At 42.7% G+C, this 15,190-nt stretch overlaps 1 protein-coding gene across 5 annotated transcripts in view; it reads left to right on the top strand.

Annotated features, from left to right (window-relative positions):
• Positions 1–15,190, top strand: part of SLC20A2 (solute carrier family 20 member 2) — a 57,849-nt gene that overhangs the window by 35,750 nt on the left and 6,909 nt on the right. For 4 of the 5 annotated variants that reach the window (XR_009747692.1, XM_061478789.1, XM_061478809.1 and 1 more), the window contains exons 6-10: positions 306–422; positions 1,120–1,323; positions 2,711–3,299; positions 14,102–14,287; positions 15,005–15,089. Coding sequence is in view for 4 of the 5 variants with exons in the window: in XM_061478789.1 (XP_061334773.1) it covers positions 306–422; positions 1,120–1,323; positions 2,711–3,299; positions 14,102–14,287; positions 15,005–15,089 (1,181 nt within the window). In the remaining variant the exon portion in view is untranslated. The remainder of the gene's footprint in view (positions 1–305; positions 423–1,119; positions 1,324–2,710; positions 3,300–14,101; positions 14,288–15,004; positions 15,090–15,190) is intronic. The other variant, XM_061478799.1, reaches the window with a different exon arrangement.

The raw sequence follows: 15,190 nt of genomic DNA, 5'->3' as shown, positions 1-15,190 counted from the left end.
CATTAGTGAATAAAATCACTGCAGGCTTGTTTTAGCAGCCCTCATGTGGGAGTTTTTCCCCTGCCTTCTTTGGAAATAAAAACGCAGTGGGGTAACGGAATTGGAAGACTAAACCTGTAAATTATGTCAATTAGACCTTTAAATACTGCACTGATATATATGCTAAAAATTATTAGGTCATTCATTTTGTTTTTGAATACATTGTGAACACAGGGTTTTCTGCAACAGACTGGTCTTCCGCTGCCTGAGATAATTAAGTCATGTTAACTTATGGTTGCTTGGGTTTTATTTCTTTGTCTTCACAGTACTGGGATTGATATTGCCAATGTGGGCCATTGCTCTAATATCAGTTGGTGTATCCTTGGTATTTGCTGTCTTAGTCTGGATTTTTGTGTGCCCCTGGATGAAGAGAAAAATAGAAAGTAAGTAATTGCTTCATGAAATGTGGGTGATGTAAAACCAAGAGAAGTTTCATTGCAGAGCTGGAAGTGCCCTTGAGAGGTCACCTAGTCTGGTCCCCACCCACAAGCAGAATGTGCTTAAACTATTCCTCATGTATTTGTGTAACCTGCTCTTAAATGCCTGCAGTGGTAGAAATCCAAAACCTTGTTAGGTAATCCATTGCAGTGCTCACTTTTTCTGGACCTCAGCAGAAACAGGATAATAAATCCTGGAATATAATCCGGTTTTCATGTTTTATTAAGGAAATGTTTAAGAGGAAAAATCTGGAAGAATGATTATCTTTAGGTGACTTTAACTTTGCAGTCAGTTGGGCTGGTCGCAGCTTTAAGCTGATAGTGTTTTTCTTGTTTTCTTTGCTATTCAACAAACACAGCATTTAAAACGTAGAGAAAAGTTTCAGATTTCATTAATAAATAAGCAACTCAGTGTTTCATATCATTTATCTATTCTGGCAAATTTTGTAGGAAGTTACAAAGATGCTTTAGAATTTTCTCAGACAAATTTAAAGATAAGCATTAGAAATAAATAAAGAACGTGTGTGAACCGGAGCCAGGTTATTGTATCCATGCTGATCTATGCTGTTAATGCAAATAGTGGAAACATAAGCAGCTAGACAGATAGGTTGCGTTTAAAATTACAGTACTGTTATTTCCTTAGGCCGGTTAAAGAAAGATGCTGCACTGTCAAGGATATCAGATGAAAGTCTTGATAAAATTCAAGATGAAGAAACACCAGTCTTTAAAGAGCTTCCCGGTGCCAAAGCATCCGATGAGAGCACAGTTCCCCTTACTGGCTCAGTAACAGAAGCTGCTGGGGCATCAGATACTATTGCAAATGGAAACCATCCACGTGTACCATATGGTAAGAGACTAAGGCAACACCAAGGGCTTATATTCTCCCTGTTTCAATAGTGTTTCTTAACTGCAAGTAGGTCTCTGTTACAAATGGTAAGTTAGTGTTTGTGATTTCCAGCTCAATCCCTCATCAGCATTTGTTGGGAAAGAGGCTAAGTTACAAGTGATGTTTTGTAGAAAGGACTTAAAAACGATTATACGTTGTTTGCTGTACTTCAATGTTAGAAAATGCTGAAAACAAAAATTACTTTCCTTTTTGCTTTACTTTGTGCCCTGAATAGTGTTTCCATCCTTTTAAGCGGTGGAAAAATACAGAGAACACAAATTGCTGATGTATGAAGGTTAAATTCACCATAAAGATGATTAGCGTGCTACCACAGGAGATGAAAGATTTGGGCTTTAGTTGATAAACGTATGACCATTTGGGGTATTTCCACTAGAAAAATCTCACACGTTGTTGTTGGAACGTATATTTATAAGAAGCAGGCTTGTCAGCATAAAGCTCTTTTTGTTCTCGTGTAGTGGGATTGTACCCCCACACACTTAGCAGTCGGCTGACTTTGATATCGCTTTGCTAACATCTGCACAGCCCTGTAATTTGGTTAATAAATGCCTAACATATTCAACTGCTGCTTACAAAATCATGTAAGTCATGACATGAAGCCATGACACATGCTTCCAATTTAAAAATAGCTAAACCCAATTCTGTATATTGCACAGGGGAAATCCGGGAAGTAAGGAAATGAAACAGTTTCTTCAGAAATATTGCCTTAGCTGTGATACATGTCTGCAGTGTATGCTACTGTTAGATGTATACATTGTGAATAGTTAGCATCATGTTCCTAGACATAGGATGTACAGAATGCTGGAATAGCTGAGGCGATCTTTCTGCAGCACAGTAACTGTTTTTCTTTTTTAAATTATTTTTAAATTATGTAAATGCCTCTCAAACGCAGTTACATTTGAGGGGTAACCTCATCTTCAGTATGAAATTACAGTAAAACACCTTTCCGGGTTTCCTCATTATGCCTGTTCAGTTCAAAAGCTCACAAAAGTAGAGCTTATTTTACAAGAGAAGAATTTTATCAAAATTACTTTTTCAAAGAACCTGAGAATTTCACCTTCAAGTAGCACCTTTGAATAGCTGATACCCAGAGACTTGCTGCAGGTCATACAGCGTGTCTGGGGGAGACCCAATGGTGGTACAATGCTCTTTTTGCACAGAAGATGAGAGAGTTTATTTTGCAGTGAATTGAATACGATCTATTGCAAGTTGATCTTTTTTGTCCAGCATTCTTGGATTTCTGCCTGTTTATTGCCTCACAAATTGGGAGGGAGGGGCTTTCTGCATTGCATTTCATAGAAATAAAACCTCCAGATCTCTGTCGTTTTAGGAAGGGCATTTTCAATGACGCACACCTCAGTGAAATCACCTGTTTCCAATGGCACCTTCAGCTTCGATGGCCAGGTGAGGAGCGATGGCCACGTTTATCACACTGTGCACAAGGACTCAGGTTTATACAAAGACTTGCTCCACAAAATACACCTGGATAGGGCCACCGACGAGAGGCCTGCTCAAGAAAACAACTACAAACTGTTACGCCGCAACAACAGTTATACGTGTTACACAGCTGCTATCTGTGGCATGCCTGTGCATTCCTCCTTTAAGGCAGCGGATACGTCAACTTCAGAGGACAGTGAGAAGTTAGTGGGAGACACTGTTTCCTACTCCAAGAAGCGAGTCCGCTATGACAGCTACTCCAGCTATTGCAACGCAGTGGCCGAGGCAGAGATTGAGGCAGAGGAAGGTGGGGTGGAAATGAAGTTGGCCTCTGAACTTGCAGAGCCTAACCGGCCCCCAGTTGAACCCGTGGAAGAGGATAAGGAAGAGAAAGACACGTCTCAGGTCCATCTACTTTTCCACTTCCTCCAAATCTTAACAGCCTGCTTTGGATCCTTTGCCCATGGAGGTAATGATGTCAGGTAAGAGGATGAGATCTCACAAGCCAGCGATTTTGCAGTTTAAGTGCTTGGAGCAAGGTTTGCCAGCTTGGCTGGTAGGAAAGTGTATTCATGTCTGCAGGCAGATGATCATCAGGGCTGTGTTTCGCAAAGCATGTGACACTGATGGCCCTGGTGCTTTCCAGAAATTGGGCTGCTCAGTCATAGGCTTATTTTCTTCTCATTATTAAGATCTTTTTTAGTTGCTGCTAAATAATTTTGCAGTAATTAGTTTAATTCAGGTTTAATTTTGATAAGCTTTGAGGCATTGAGACTCCCCCTGGCATGCCAACCATTGTAAAAACAAACAGGACAGTCCCAGCCCTGCAGAGTTTGCAGCCTTTTTTAACTGCAAGATCAGAGACCATCAGCAAATGAGAGGTTTAGACTACTTTTGTTATGAGATAGATTTCATCTTTTGTCATATTGTGAAAAGAGGTGTGTGAAGAATGTCTTCATTTTGATTGCTGCAGCCCTTAAAGACTTCCCTTTGCTGAATCTTTTTGAGTTTTCCAGGGTCTAGGGCTGTGTGAGGCAGTGTATCACAAAATAACCCAGAAAATCTAACAAGCCTTAACATCAAAGTCCTACTGAAGTTAGAAACTGCCCATACAACTTCTCCAGCTGCCACACCTCTCTTACCAAAATAAACTAAGTTACCCCTGAGGCACGTTCCTGTGCCCTATGCAGAGAGGGGACATGGGCTATGGCTCATCTCCTAGTGCTCATTAAAGAAGTTTCCCATCTCCAAGCATAGTTCTGGCATGCAGTACTCCCCAGCAAGAGTTTTATCGAGAGCCACTATTGCCACTGAGTTGCTCCTTGAGTTTGGAAGAAGCCAGTGAGTTCATCCGCCAGCTGTTTGGCTTACGTGTGTCTGTCCTTAACTCCTACAGCACTAACATCATTTCCCAGGAATAAAGGAAAAGGATCATGCTCCCGAAATCTTTATCTCATGTTTATGTTGACTCAGGCAGCTGGCAGAGTCTTGAAGTTGGTCTCAGAGATGTTTATCTGCAGCTCTTTCTCCTCCATCATCTGGTCAGACCCTGGTGAAATAGTGTCTCTTCACTCACTCATTTGCAAACCTCTTTCGCTTTGAAGGCTTGGCTCTGTTTTATTTGACAAAGTACAGACTTTTGACTAAAGGACATAGGATGTATGCCAAGGATGGAGTGTTTTATACCTTCCTTGTCTGCACTCCCATTGCTCATCTGCTTGTAACATTGCTGTATTTGCAGGGCCCTTTTGCACCTTGCCATCTTGCTGGAATGTGGCTGAAGGGCAGTTTGGGTGTTTTGCTCTGCCCCTGGAAGCACTGAGTATTTTTCCTTTAGGATGTGGCTGGACTGCCTGTTCCCTAGGCCTGGAATGATCCACATGGTATTTAATGGGTGATCTTTCCTGTATTGTGATAAGGCCCCCTGAAGGCCTTATCAAAGCATTGGTCCTTGTTTGGGTTGTAGCTGGGGCCATACTGAGTCCCCTTCCTGCTGAACCCTTGCTGTGCCCTGAGGGTATTTGTTTCAGCGTTTGCAGTGGGGCTTTGCAGTGTTTGTAACTTTTATAGTCCTCCTTAGGCATCTGGGCAAACACTGCTGACTCAGCAAGGAGAACAGTTATTGCTCCTCAATCTTGTTTGCCATGCAGTTTAACTCACAGCCTATCTTGAAAACATTTACAAACGTGTCTTCTCCCATCCCTGCCCATCCAGTGTCCTGGGAGTTTGGAAGAGGGCTTTCTGAACAGCTGCCTTGGCTTCACTCTTGTTACTACTCCCTTTGTACTTGCAAGGATTTACCAGGTATCACACCAGGCAAGAGCAAAGTCCCGTGGAGGCCTGTACCCATGCTCTGCAAGTGGCCAGCATCAAGTGCCAAGGGAACATAGGAATAAGGACTAACACGACTGGTATTTGTTGTAATGTACGCTGGGTAATACCGTTCCACAGAGTTCATAGCCTATGCCAGTAGGTCCCCCTGCCTCTTTATTCCCTGTAGGTGATGTCTGTACATACTTCTCAAGGACTCACATGTTTATGCAAGCATCACTTGCCTTTTTTGTAAGAGGTAGCAGAATTTGTTAGAAGAGATCTGCAAGGATGCAGTCAGTTCAGAAAGCAAATTTGTTGTTGAAAAGAGGCAGCCAGGATGAAAGACAACATTTGGACTCTATGCTTTGTTGCATCTTAAAGTCCCCCAGAATTCTGCATTTGGACTGGCTTGTTGCCTTGGCAATATCCTTTCCTGAAAAATCATACTTTTTAGTGTACTGCAGATCTCTGTTTCTGTCAGTGATCCTACCAAATTTGCCAGGAAGTATGTGTTTTTATTAAATGCTTTTATTCCAGAATCTCTTCTTAAGCTGAATTCATGTAATTGCAGAACTAAGAACAAGTTAGCTTTGTTTTGTCAAAGCTGATAGAAATGCAAGGTGGTCATGGGTGTAGGACTGGATAGGAACCCATCCTTACAGTTGTACTGCAGTCCAGCAATAAGAATTAAAGACCTTTTTGTATGCCAAAAAGGTTGAGTAGATAAAACACTGTGAATGCAGATTTCTATCCTGTGGATTATGTAGCAGAGGCATTTTGCCAGTCTTTGTCTAGCAGAGCAGAAGACTTCTTACTGGGCTTTTGGCTCCTCCACGTATTGCATAAGGATCTGCAGAGCCTGAAAGGCAGTGAGCTGTTTTAAAAATAGTGTGGTAGAACCTAGCTAGTATTGTGCCTTGCTGTCCACATTTCTGTAGAAAGCAAGCCTTTGAAGTCCATCCTCCACTGAAGGCTGCTGTCTTTCCATGTCCCTCCTTCGTTCAATTTCTTTCTCATTTTAGGTGCTGCTGTCAAGCTGCTTCTCAGTTTTTTTCCCTCAGCCTTAAATCCTGTCATTAAAATCCTTTTCCTCTGCATTTGGTTTTAAACTCCTCATTCATGTATTTAGGGCACCTCCATTGACCACATCTTTTCTTCTGGGTTTGTTTCCTGCATTTTCTTTCTGCATCCTGGAACTCACTTGTTCCTATGCTTTCTATGTATTTTCCATCAGGCTGTTTGCTGGTATTCCTTGAAGGGACGGGAGCACATAAGAGAAGCAAAGAGAGAAAAATTAAAAGCTAATACAAAAATTAAAAACTGCAGGTAGTTAAATGATTCACCTGTTTTGGAGCATATTTAAGCATGAGGCATATGGTATGGACTGATCCATGATGCAACTCAGAAACACTTTATAGAGCAGAAGTGTCTCATATAGTTTGGATAGCACTTTAGTGGGCAAAAAATCAAAGGGAAATCTACCTTGTTTCATTGTCCAGGCTTCACCCCTGGACCTGGAAGAGCTAAAACAATATTTTGCCTTTGACTGCAGAACTAATTCATAATAAGGGTAGCTAGGCCCCACTTTGTTCCAAGATCATGCTTTTTAGCATCATGATGATACCAGCTATGTTTGCTGTAGGAGCTGATGTTTGTAGCAGTCAGGGCTTGTGTTTGGGCTGACATCAGCAGGGATCCTGGCTGGGGCAGTTGTGCGTTAAAAGCAACAGGGAGTCATGGTAACTCCTTGTTTGGGTGACTGTTTTTTTGTTCAGACCATCTCCTCCTGCCCCCCTGCCATGGAGCTTATATGTGCTGTGTCAAGGATGCTGGAGCCCTTCCAGGGCTGGGACTAACTGAGCCGGGCCGAGAGCCTTGTGACACCATCGTGCACATGGGCTCAATGAAATCTAAAGAATTTAAAATCCCAACTAAATGTGTTGGGACAGAACTGCTGCAAAAAATGTTGTTGTTGAAGTTAATTAGTGGCGCTGAGTGAGCAGGTCCCACTGGCTCAGCACCCGAGCACAAAGGGAGCACGTCAGGTCGTTGCAAGGGCAACAGGAGAATAAAAAGGGCAGGATGGAAAAAAAGACCTGGGCCAGGAGCATGACACAAGGAGGACTGCCAGCTTCCTAAATGCTTGCTGAGAGCCAGGTTTCCCAAGAGGCCAGGAGCCTGGGCGCTGTTGGCCAGCGGGGATAATATGCACGTACGGTTGAGTTGGACTGAGCTTATTTTCTGTAAATATGGATGGGTTGGTTCAGCAGGAATAATGAAGCTCCGTGCTGCAGCCACAGCAGCCTACCTGTATAAATAAATGTGGGTAGTGGGGGAGTCACTGCAGTTGTAAGGTTTATGCTGTGTTTCACAGTCTGGAAGCATGTCTGAATTAACTAGTTCCTGCAACCAAGCGAGCACAGGTGGGCAGGCTGTTCTGGAAGTGTCTGGAGAGGACTGCTAAACCCATAGCTATCTCCTGTGCTCAGCACAACACTGGCTGTGGCTGCTTTGCTACTGGGTTGGGAATGAGAAAGCTATGAGCAAACTGTGTGTTGGCCCCACAGCCCATCCACGCAAATGAGAAGATGTTTTTGTTGACCCAAGCGTTCCCTGGAGCTCATTCTTCCTTGAATGCTTGCATTTGAAGCAGGTTGACATACAGAAAGACACTGTAGTTCCACAGGAGTTTTGCTGATTAAAATCTGCTGTTTATGCTGTGAAAAAAGCTTGAGCCTCATGTTCCTACACACCCGTCTGTGCATGTGCTTAGTCTCTTCTCGTTCAGATTTCTTCTCCTATAAATGGGTAGCCTCCTCTGTCCCTTCATACCTGCCATCTCCACCTCAGGCCATTATTCCCACTGTCACAGGAGAAAACCCAGGAATGACAGAAGGAGCGGTGTGCCCTGGCTTGTGTCTAGCAATGGAGAAAGGTTGGTTTATTATTGTGGTGATGGCAAGATCCATGGTGCTCCATCTGCAGAGGGTGACCACAGACCATGCCACCCACCTATGTCCATGGATGCCAAGGGGCAGGTATTGAGGTTTAGCTGCTGTAGTGAGGAGAAACCTGCTTGCAGACTCTTCACACTTGTGCAGGGGATCTCAGTTTTGCTAAGTTCCTGCTGCATAAATTGTTTGAATGTGGCTGCTTTAATTAAATTTCATGTGGAGGATTTCAGGACTATTCATACTTCAGTATTATTGGAAAAAGGGGTTATTCATGTTAGAGTCTGCAGGTAATGCCATGTAGATCTATGGCATAAGCTTGACAAAGAGTGGCTCTCTTATTATTCAGATGATACAGGCTACATTACTGAAGACAGGATTTAAAACTATTTCAGAGCTATTTTTACACATTCTTTCAGTATTTTAGGGAAACTGAACTACTACCAGATAGGGCATTAACTATTGAGCAAAGCAATGCAAGTGAAACTAGGCAGTAACGTGCTTTGCCAAAATGCAGGGAAAGGAAACTTCTCCTTTTGCCTCCCTACAGGCTTCACTAGATTTTTAGGCCAGAGCACACAAACAGCAGTTGGACTTGTATTTTCTCCTTTTCCTTTAAAAGCAATGGGGTTAAAGAAAGGAAGGGCCAGAATATTGCCAGTATCTTATTGCACACAGGGAGCTTAGTGGGAATCAGTCTCCTGGCTAAATAAGGAGTCTAAAGGAGCTATAATAAGGCTGGATTACAAAATGAGTATTTCTTATTTCCTCCTTGAGTACTGCAGTCAAGATCACTTAGAATATTTAGGAAGCTAATATGTGCATTACAATTACTGAGAGCGGCCTCAAATCTGATTTCTTCCCTTTTTAATAGCAGTCTGTCCTGGAACTGCAGTTCCAGTAGATATGAATCTTCACTTGTGTCCTTATTGTACAGGTACACGGTGTCTTTGTTGTGCCGTGCAGGCCAGCCAGAGAGAAGCAGCAAGCAATCGGGGGGCTCTGGTGGGCGCAGGAATCCCTCCTCATCCTGCTTTGAGCAGGGCCCACGACCGGGCTTGCTGGGGGGGGAAGGCTGATGCTGGTGGGCAAAAGGAGAGGATGGACCTAGTCCTCCAGGGTCCAGGGAGTTGGTGTGTCAGGGCCAGCATTTGCAGTATGCAGCGATAAGCTGCAAAAAGAATACGTAGCCTTCCTGACTCATTAACGCACACAAAGCTTTGCACTTCACAGGGCACAGCTGTGACACACTGTTATTGTGCTATGGTGTACGCACCATTTCAAAGTTGTCTGGTTCTTGGAGCTAAGATAAAACTCTCTTGATAATCTGAGATCTCTGGAGATTAGAACATAATTTTTTCCTGTTGGTTCAGACAGGCGTATCTATCTTGCATCCTTACTCAACGGGGTGATGTCTCTAGGCGTAACTGCAGCACATCCAAAAACCTCACCTCGCTTATTTACCCAGTGGAAAGTTCGTTTATGAAATCCTGGTTTGGGAAATAGTCAAATGACTAGGGATTGTGTAATTTTCTTTGTAATATTTGAAGCCTAATATAGATGTCTCGTATGGCTATTCAGTTTTAATCAGCGCTAATGTATGTCTCCAGCTTCTTTCACTCAACCAGAAAAAGTTGCTAATACACAGCCTCCTTTTTCAGGTAGCAGAGAATCAGTGCACAGTCATCAAGTAGCCTGTAGATTGTGCCTTATAACATAAAGCTTATTCAGAGCATACAATTAGATTGTCTTTTTGAGCAACTCACTACTGCCCTGAAATAAGCAGTGAGGTAACAGCAATGTTGCTAGTTCATAAAACATTACGACAAGTTTGATGGAATTTGGTGATAGAGCATTCAGCTGATGGCATCCTTCCATTACTGAAAAAAAAACCCTTTACTTTTTACTTAAAAAAAAAAAAAAAGTCCAAATCAAAATGGTTGCAGTTCTTCCTCCAGAGAAGGGCCTGGGCTCGTGATCCAAGGGTATCTGAAAATCTCTGCTCATGTATGTGTGCATGGGAAACTCTAAGCCTGTCTCAATGTAGCTGAATGTAGGGGTTTTTTTTTTGTTGGTAATACTATCTGTCTCACAGGGAAGAGGAGAAGCCAGCTCTATTTATAGTTCAGATTCACTGTCAAATGCTGTCTTTCACAACAGCTTTATAAATGGTGCGGGACAGATTCTCAGCTGGCACAAGCAAGCAGAGGAAGAGAAGTTGTGCCAATTCACATTAGTCGAGAGAGCTAGCAAAATCATCATGAGGGGCAGGCAGCACTTGGGAAGCACTCAGCAGCACTTCGCTGAACCGCTGTGACACACGTCTGCAAGTACAAGCATTACTGTAGATGGCATTTAGTCTTGTACCGCGCCTCCAGGGAAGGCAAACAGCCCCTGTGCACCACCCCTGTTGCAGTGTCCTGTGTCCTGTGAGTAACCGGGGCTGGCAGAGCCCACAGAGATGGTGAAAAATACTGGGCATGGAGAATACACTTCATGACAGGTAGACTCAGGCTGCTGATGCCATAATGTTTTATAAATTCATCCTAAAATTAACTTGGAATGGCCATCCTCATGCTCAGTGGGAAGACGTGTAGGTGTGCAAAACTAAAGTTTATACCGTGACAGGAGTAGCTTACCTTGGCTTTTCAACCCAGTAGCTAAATAATGCAGTAACATCCTTGAAAGTGCTTCAGTTACATAGGAACCTAATGGCAGTTTTACACATAGGTAGATGTTGGTAGGGGTTCAGAGCCCTGGGTGACCATCTCAGACTTTTTTCTACTTCCTCTAACCTACCACAAATAGGACTTGGAGCTTCAGCACAAAGCAGAGTTAGTTAAGACAAGTAGAAGAGCTGAGTGGGAGAGTAAGAGAAAATCACTTCTTGAAAATAGACTTGAGGAATGAATCTTTGCCAAATGAATGGAAGATTTGAGGTCTTTTTTCTGCTTGTCGTGTCTTGAGTCAAATGAGATGGAACCAGTGGGAAATACTGTGAATGCTACATTCCCATCTAGCCAGCATCCTTGTGGTTCATCTGCTTAGTCACCCAGCTGTAGGAGACATCACTTAATTGCAGGAGGTCTCAAAGCAAAGTCTCTAATCTAACAATGTCTTTTTATGTTTTTATTGTGTTGTTTCTATCTTACTCTCCTGTTGGGACTTGTCTCCTATCAGTGAACTCTTCTTAGTCCCAGGGATGGCTGATTGCACGTGTTCGTGGCAATGTCTTGAAGCTGATGTATGCAGTTCATGAATCAGATGCATTCATTGTGAGCTTTTGGCAGTTCTGTGGTGGCACAGGCCACCATTGGCATAGGAAGTACTGGTACCACAAGTCCCTAGGACTGGACCTACTCAGCAAATCCAGAAGCTGAAGGAGCCCTCTGAAGAGCCGTGATGGTGGTAGATCAGTTGCACACCACTGCCAGTCTGCTGGCTGTTGGTAGCCACTTGCAGGCATTTGGGCTGGGAGATGCCATTGCCCCTGCAAGCTGAATGTTTAAGTCAGGTTGAACGTGATTTACAGGTAGAGGAGAATGTCTCTCTGGCATAGGTAACCAGTAGTGCAGATACCCCCAAGTGAAAATGCAGTTAATTAATTGCCTTTTTGCCTTCCAAGCACATATGGATCCAGTGCTCCTCTGCTTTCTTTTTCTACAGGGAAGGTATCAGAAATGCTGCCTCTGTGGGCCTCAGTGTCATCTCTTCTGATCTGTTGGGCAGCATCAGCCACTCGGATTCTCTGAGACTGAGCATAAGGGAGCTGAGCTTTGCCTTGTCTTGCCTTCCATTACCACAAATAAGAAAATAACCTTTTCTTCAAGGATTAAGCTTAGTTGATTCACAGAGGTGTAGCATTTGCAAATAATTAAAACTGGATTTTAGTATAAAAGAGCACAGTTTGCTGCTATAGTTTTTTAAGCCTTTTCTGTCTTCCCATTTACATTAGGACTGACAAATATCCATTCATAATCTCTTCAGAACAGTTAGGAATCAGTGCCTGGGCTTGCTCCTAATGTACCTGTTATTTTCAACAGGGAGGTTGTCCCATGTCATACAGCACTAAAAGAAGGGATGATCAGTTTTCACTTCAACTGATCAATGTTTTAGTTGCCTTTATGCATCCTTCTGCATTCATCAGTTGAAGGTACAGCGAATTACGTTTCTTTTTCTATGCGCAGTAAGGCATTTAAATGTGCAAATAATTTAATCCGCACCTGAAAACACTGCCAAAGAAGTTGCAGGTCAACTTTAAAATATTAGAAATGCTTCAATCAAGAACTCCTTCTTCCTTGAAGGTAAAATAACTCTTGCATTTAGGCACTAAGGACTTTCTGTCTAACATCCTTTCACTCATGCAAAAGCTCAACAAGTAAATGCATACTCAGGCACAGTATCAGACCAGAATTTTAAAGTCATTTTTGCTAGTGGAAATCACTCTTTATTTAAAGTGTATTTAGTTCTTTATCATACTACCCAGTGTCTTGAAACCCACTGGATTATATTATCTATGTTATCTCACTAATTTATTTTCATCATCTTTCTCAACTGTAAATCATTCTCTTCCTTTTTATATCAAAGGGCATATTCGAGTATTTTAGTTTGCCTTGAAACTTGAATGTTGTTGTGTGTTACTTTGCAGGACCTCTTCTCAGGGTTTAGAGCTCGATTTCTCAAGGACCATAAGAAAGGAGGGTCTTGTGTTGCTTAGATGAGCCGAGCTTTGCAATGCTGAGGACCCTCATCTCTTGACAATTAGCACTCAGCCCCTAGCATCTTGTATCTAGTAGAGATGGGATTCAAATCAATTATTAACTGTCAGTTATGGTGGGTTGGTTTGCACAATATATGATGTTAGAACTGGCGCTTACTCCATCTGTGCGCTTTGGAGCGAGACCAGGAAGCTGGTCCTGGCTGCAGGGCGAGCATAGCTGTCAGTCCTGCCTGCAGTGCTTGCTGTGACCATCTCTCCTTATCGTTTTACAAAGAGGGGAGCTTCCTGCTGGTTTCAGGCTTTTTGAATTACGTTGGACAGGTTTGCTCTGCTCTTCTCATGAAGCACTTACCTCTTTTCTTACGCTTTTGTGGTTGAGGATAAATGCTGCTCAGCAGGGGAAGCAGCTACTCAGTTTAGCAAAAGAACTGCAAAAAGAAAAAGGGGATGTTGAAGTTCTTAACTCCTTTTTTAGTATTTAAGCCTCTAAAGTAACTGGATACCAGCTTTCATGTTTTTCCTCTAACTCTTATGTCTAGAAACTTGATGCTTTTTCAGAATAAACAGTCAGAAGTCTTACTCCAGGCACTGGAGATTCCAGCCACCAATATCAAGTGACCTGCATTAGGAGTGGGGACTTCAGTGTTGCTGATTTCCAGTGTTTCTTTAGACAGCAGCAGCAAGGTAGAAAAAAAGGCTTACACCAGCTCTGTGTCACCAAGGCACCCTCTCTGATCCAGTCTGACTAGCTCTACAATGTGTTTGAAGTGGTCTAAGTCACCTTCCCAGATGCATTCTGATCATATCTCCAAACATTAGAGGTTGTCAGACTAGATTATATTTGTATCTTCTTGTCTGCGATGGTAATTTTGTTTCTTAATTTCCCTCTTTGACAAAAAAAGCTAATTTAATACTTGAATTTTAAAGATGCAGAGCTCTCAAATTGCTATATTTTAATATAACTTCAAGTTAGTACTGAAAATACTAGTGTTTGTCCCAGAGCAAACCTAATGAGGTATTACTGACTGTCATTTCAGGAAATGATTTGTAAAAGAGAAATTCCTCTCAGCATTTGCTGTCAGTGTCACTGTCAGTGATGAAGTGTCAACTGAAAAAGCAACATGATAAGAGTCCCCTGCTGCAGCCTTTCCAAGCGAGAAAGGATGTTTGTTGCCTGTAAGGTCAAGTCAGAGCAGTGCTGCACACGCAATGAAGAAAAATCATACAGAAAATAAGAGACTTCTTTCAAGGCAATTATCTGCAGTTTTATAACTTGGGTGGTGCTTTTCTGTTTCTCCAGCAATGCAATCGGTCCCCTTGTTGCGCTCTGGCTTATCTATGAGCAAGGTGGTGTAATGCAAGAAGCGTCGACTCCCATCTGGCTGCTGTTTTATGGAGGTGTTGGGATCTGTGTGGGTCTCTGGGTCTGGGGTAGAAGAGTTATCCAGACCATGGGTAAAGACCTCACTCCAATCACACCATCAAGGTAGGTGCACAGTTGTCATTACAGCTGTGTGAACTCTGCATGTGAACCAATCTGAGAAGTTGCTACCCCAGTGTTTTGTTTATAATGCAGTTTTCTGGATTTGCTGTGCTTTGATTTTAATGATAACTGGTTTTAACTTCTCTGTCTTTCTGAAAAATGAAAGAAAGAGAAAAAGGAGAGAGAGTGTAAGAATGCAAAAAAAGCAAGAGAAAAAAAGAAAGAAAAGGAAAAAAGATAACCCTGTAAACTAATACGGGATGTGTTTGAGGTGTAGAGGTCTAAGTGAACAGTCTCTTGCTGATGACCTAATTAATGAGGCAGGAGGCGCATTTGGAAATGGCAAGATTACAGTGGCTTTCCCAGTGTGCTTCAGACTATTAAAACCATATGTATTTATTACAGTAATATTCATCCTTAATGCGTACTCGACCTCTGCTGGTGCTTAACTGAATTACTAATTAGGCATGATTCACCACAGCGTAGAGTAGTAAAAGTCCATGATGCAATGAGCCGTGCAGCCGGGTTACTCCAGATGACTAGCCTGTGCCATTCCCATTATTCAGCCCTTCTTTGTTCTCTTAACTTATTCCTGTGACAAAAATCAGTTGGAGATAAACAGTCGAAAGAAGAAACGGGTAAGGCTTTGGCACACTGCAAGGTATCAGTCCAAGCTGATGCAAAGAGTGATTGTGAAGTGTTTTCTTATGCTTCCCGCAGTGGATTCACTATTGAGTTGGCTTCGGCGTTCACAGTTGTGGTAGCTTCCAATGTTGGACTTCCTGTCAGTACTACACACTGCAAGGTATGCCTTTGCCCAGCGACTGCAGTCAAGGCAGTCTGGACTATTCATCTTAAATTTGTGCTGCTTGAGCCAGCAGATAATGGCACGGCGAGGGGAAAACA

This window comes from Pezoporus flaviventris, unplaced genomic scaffold, assembly GCF_033815535.1.
Source record: "Pezoporus flaviventris isolate CSIRO_AGI_PZ_B2104156 unplaced genomic scaffold, CSIRO_AGI_Pfla_v1 ptg000002l, whole genome shotgun sequence".
Taxonomy (NCBI): domain Eukaryota; kingdom Metazoa; phylum Chordata; class Aves; order Psittaciformes; family Psittacidae; genus Pezoporus; species Pezoporus flaviventris.
The sequence above is the reverse complement of the archived record's forward strand: the minus strand, read 5'-3'. Positions and strand labels throughout refer to the sequence as shown.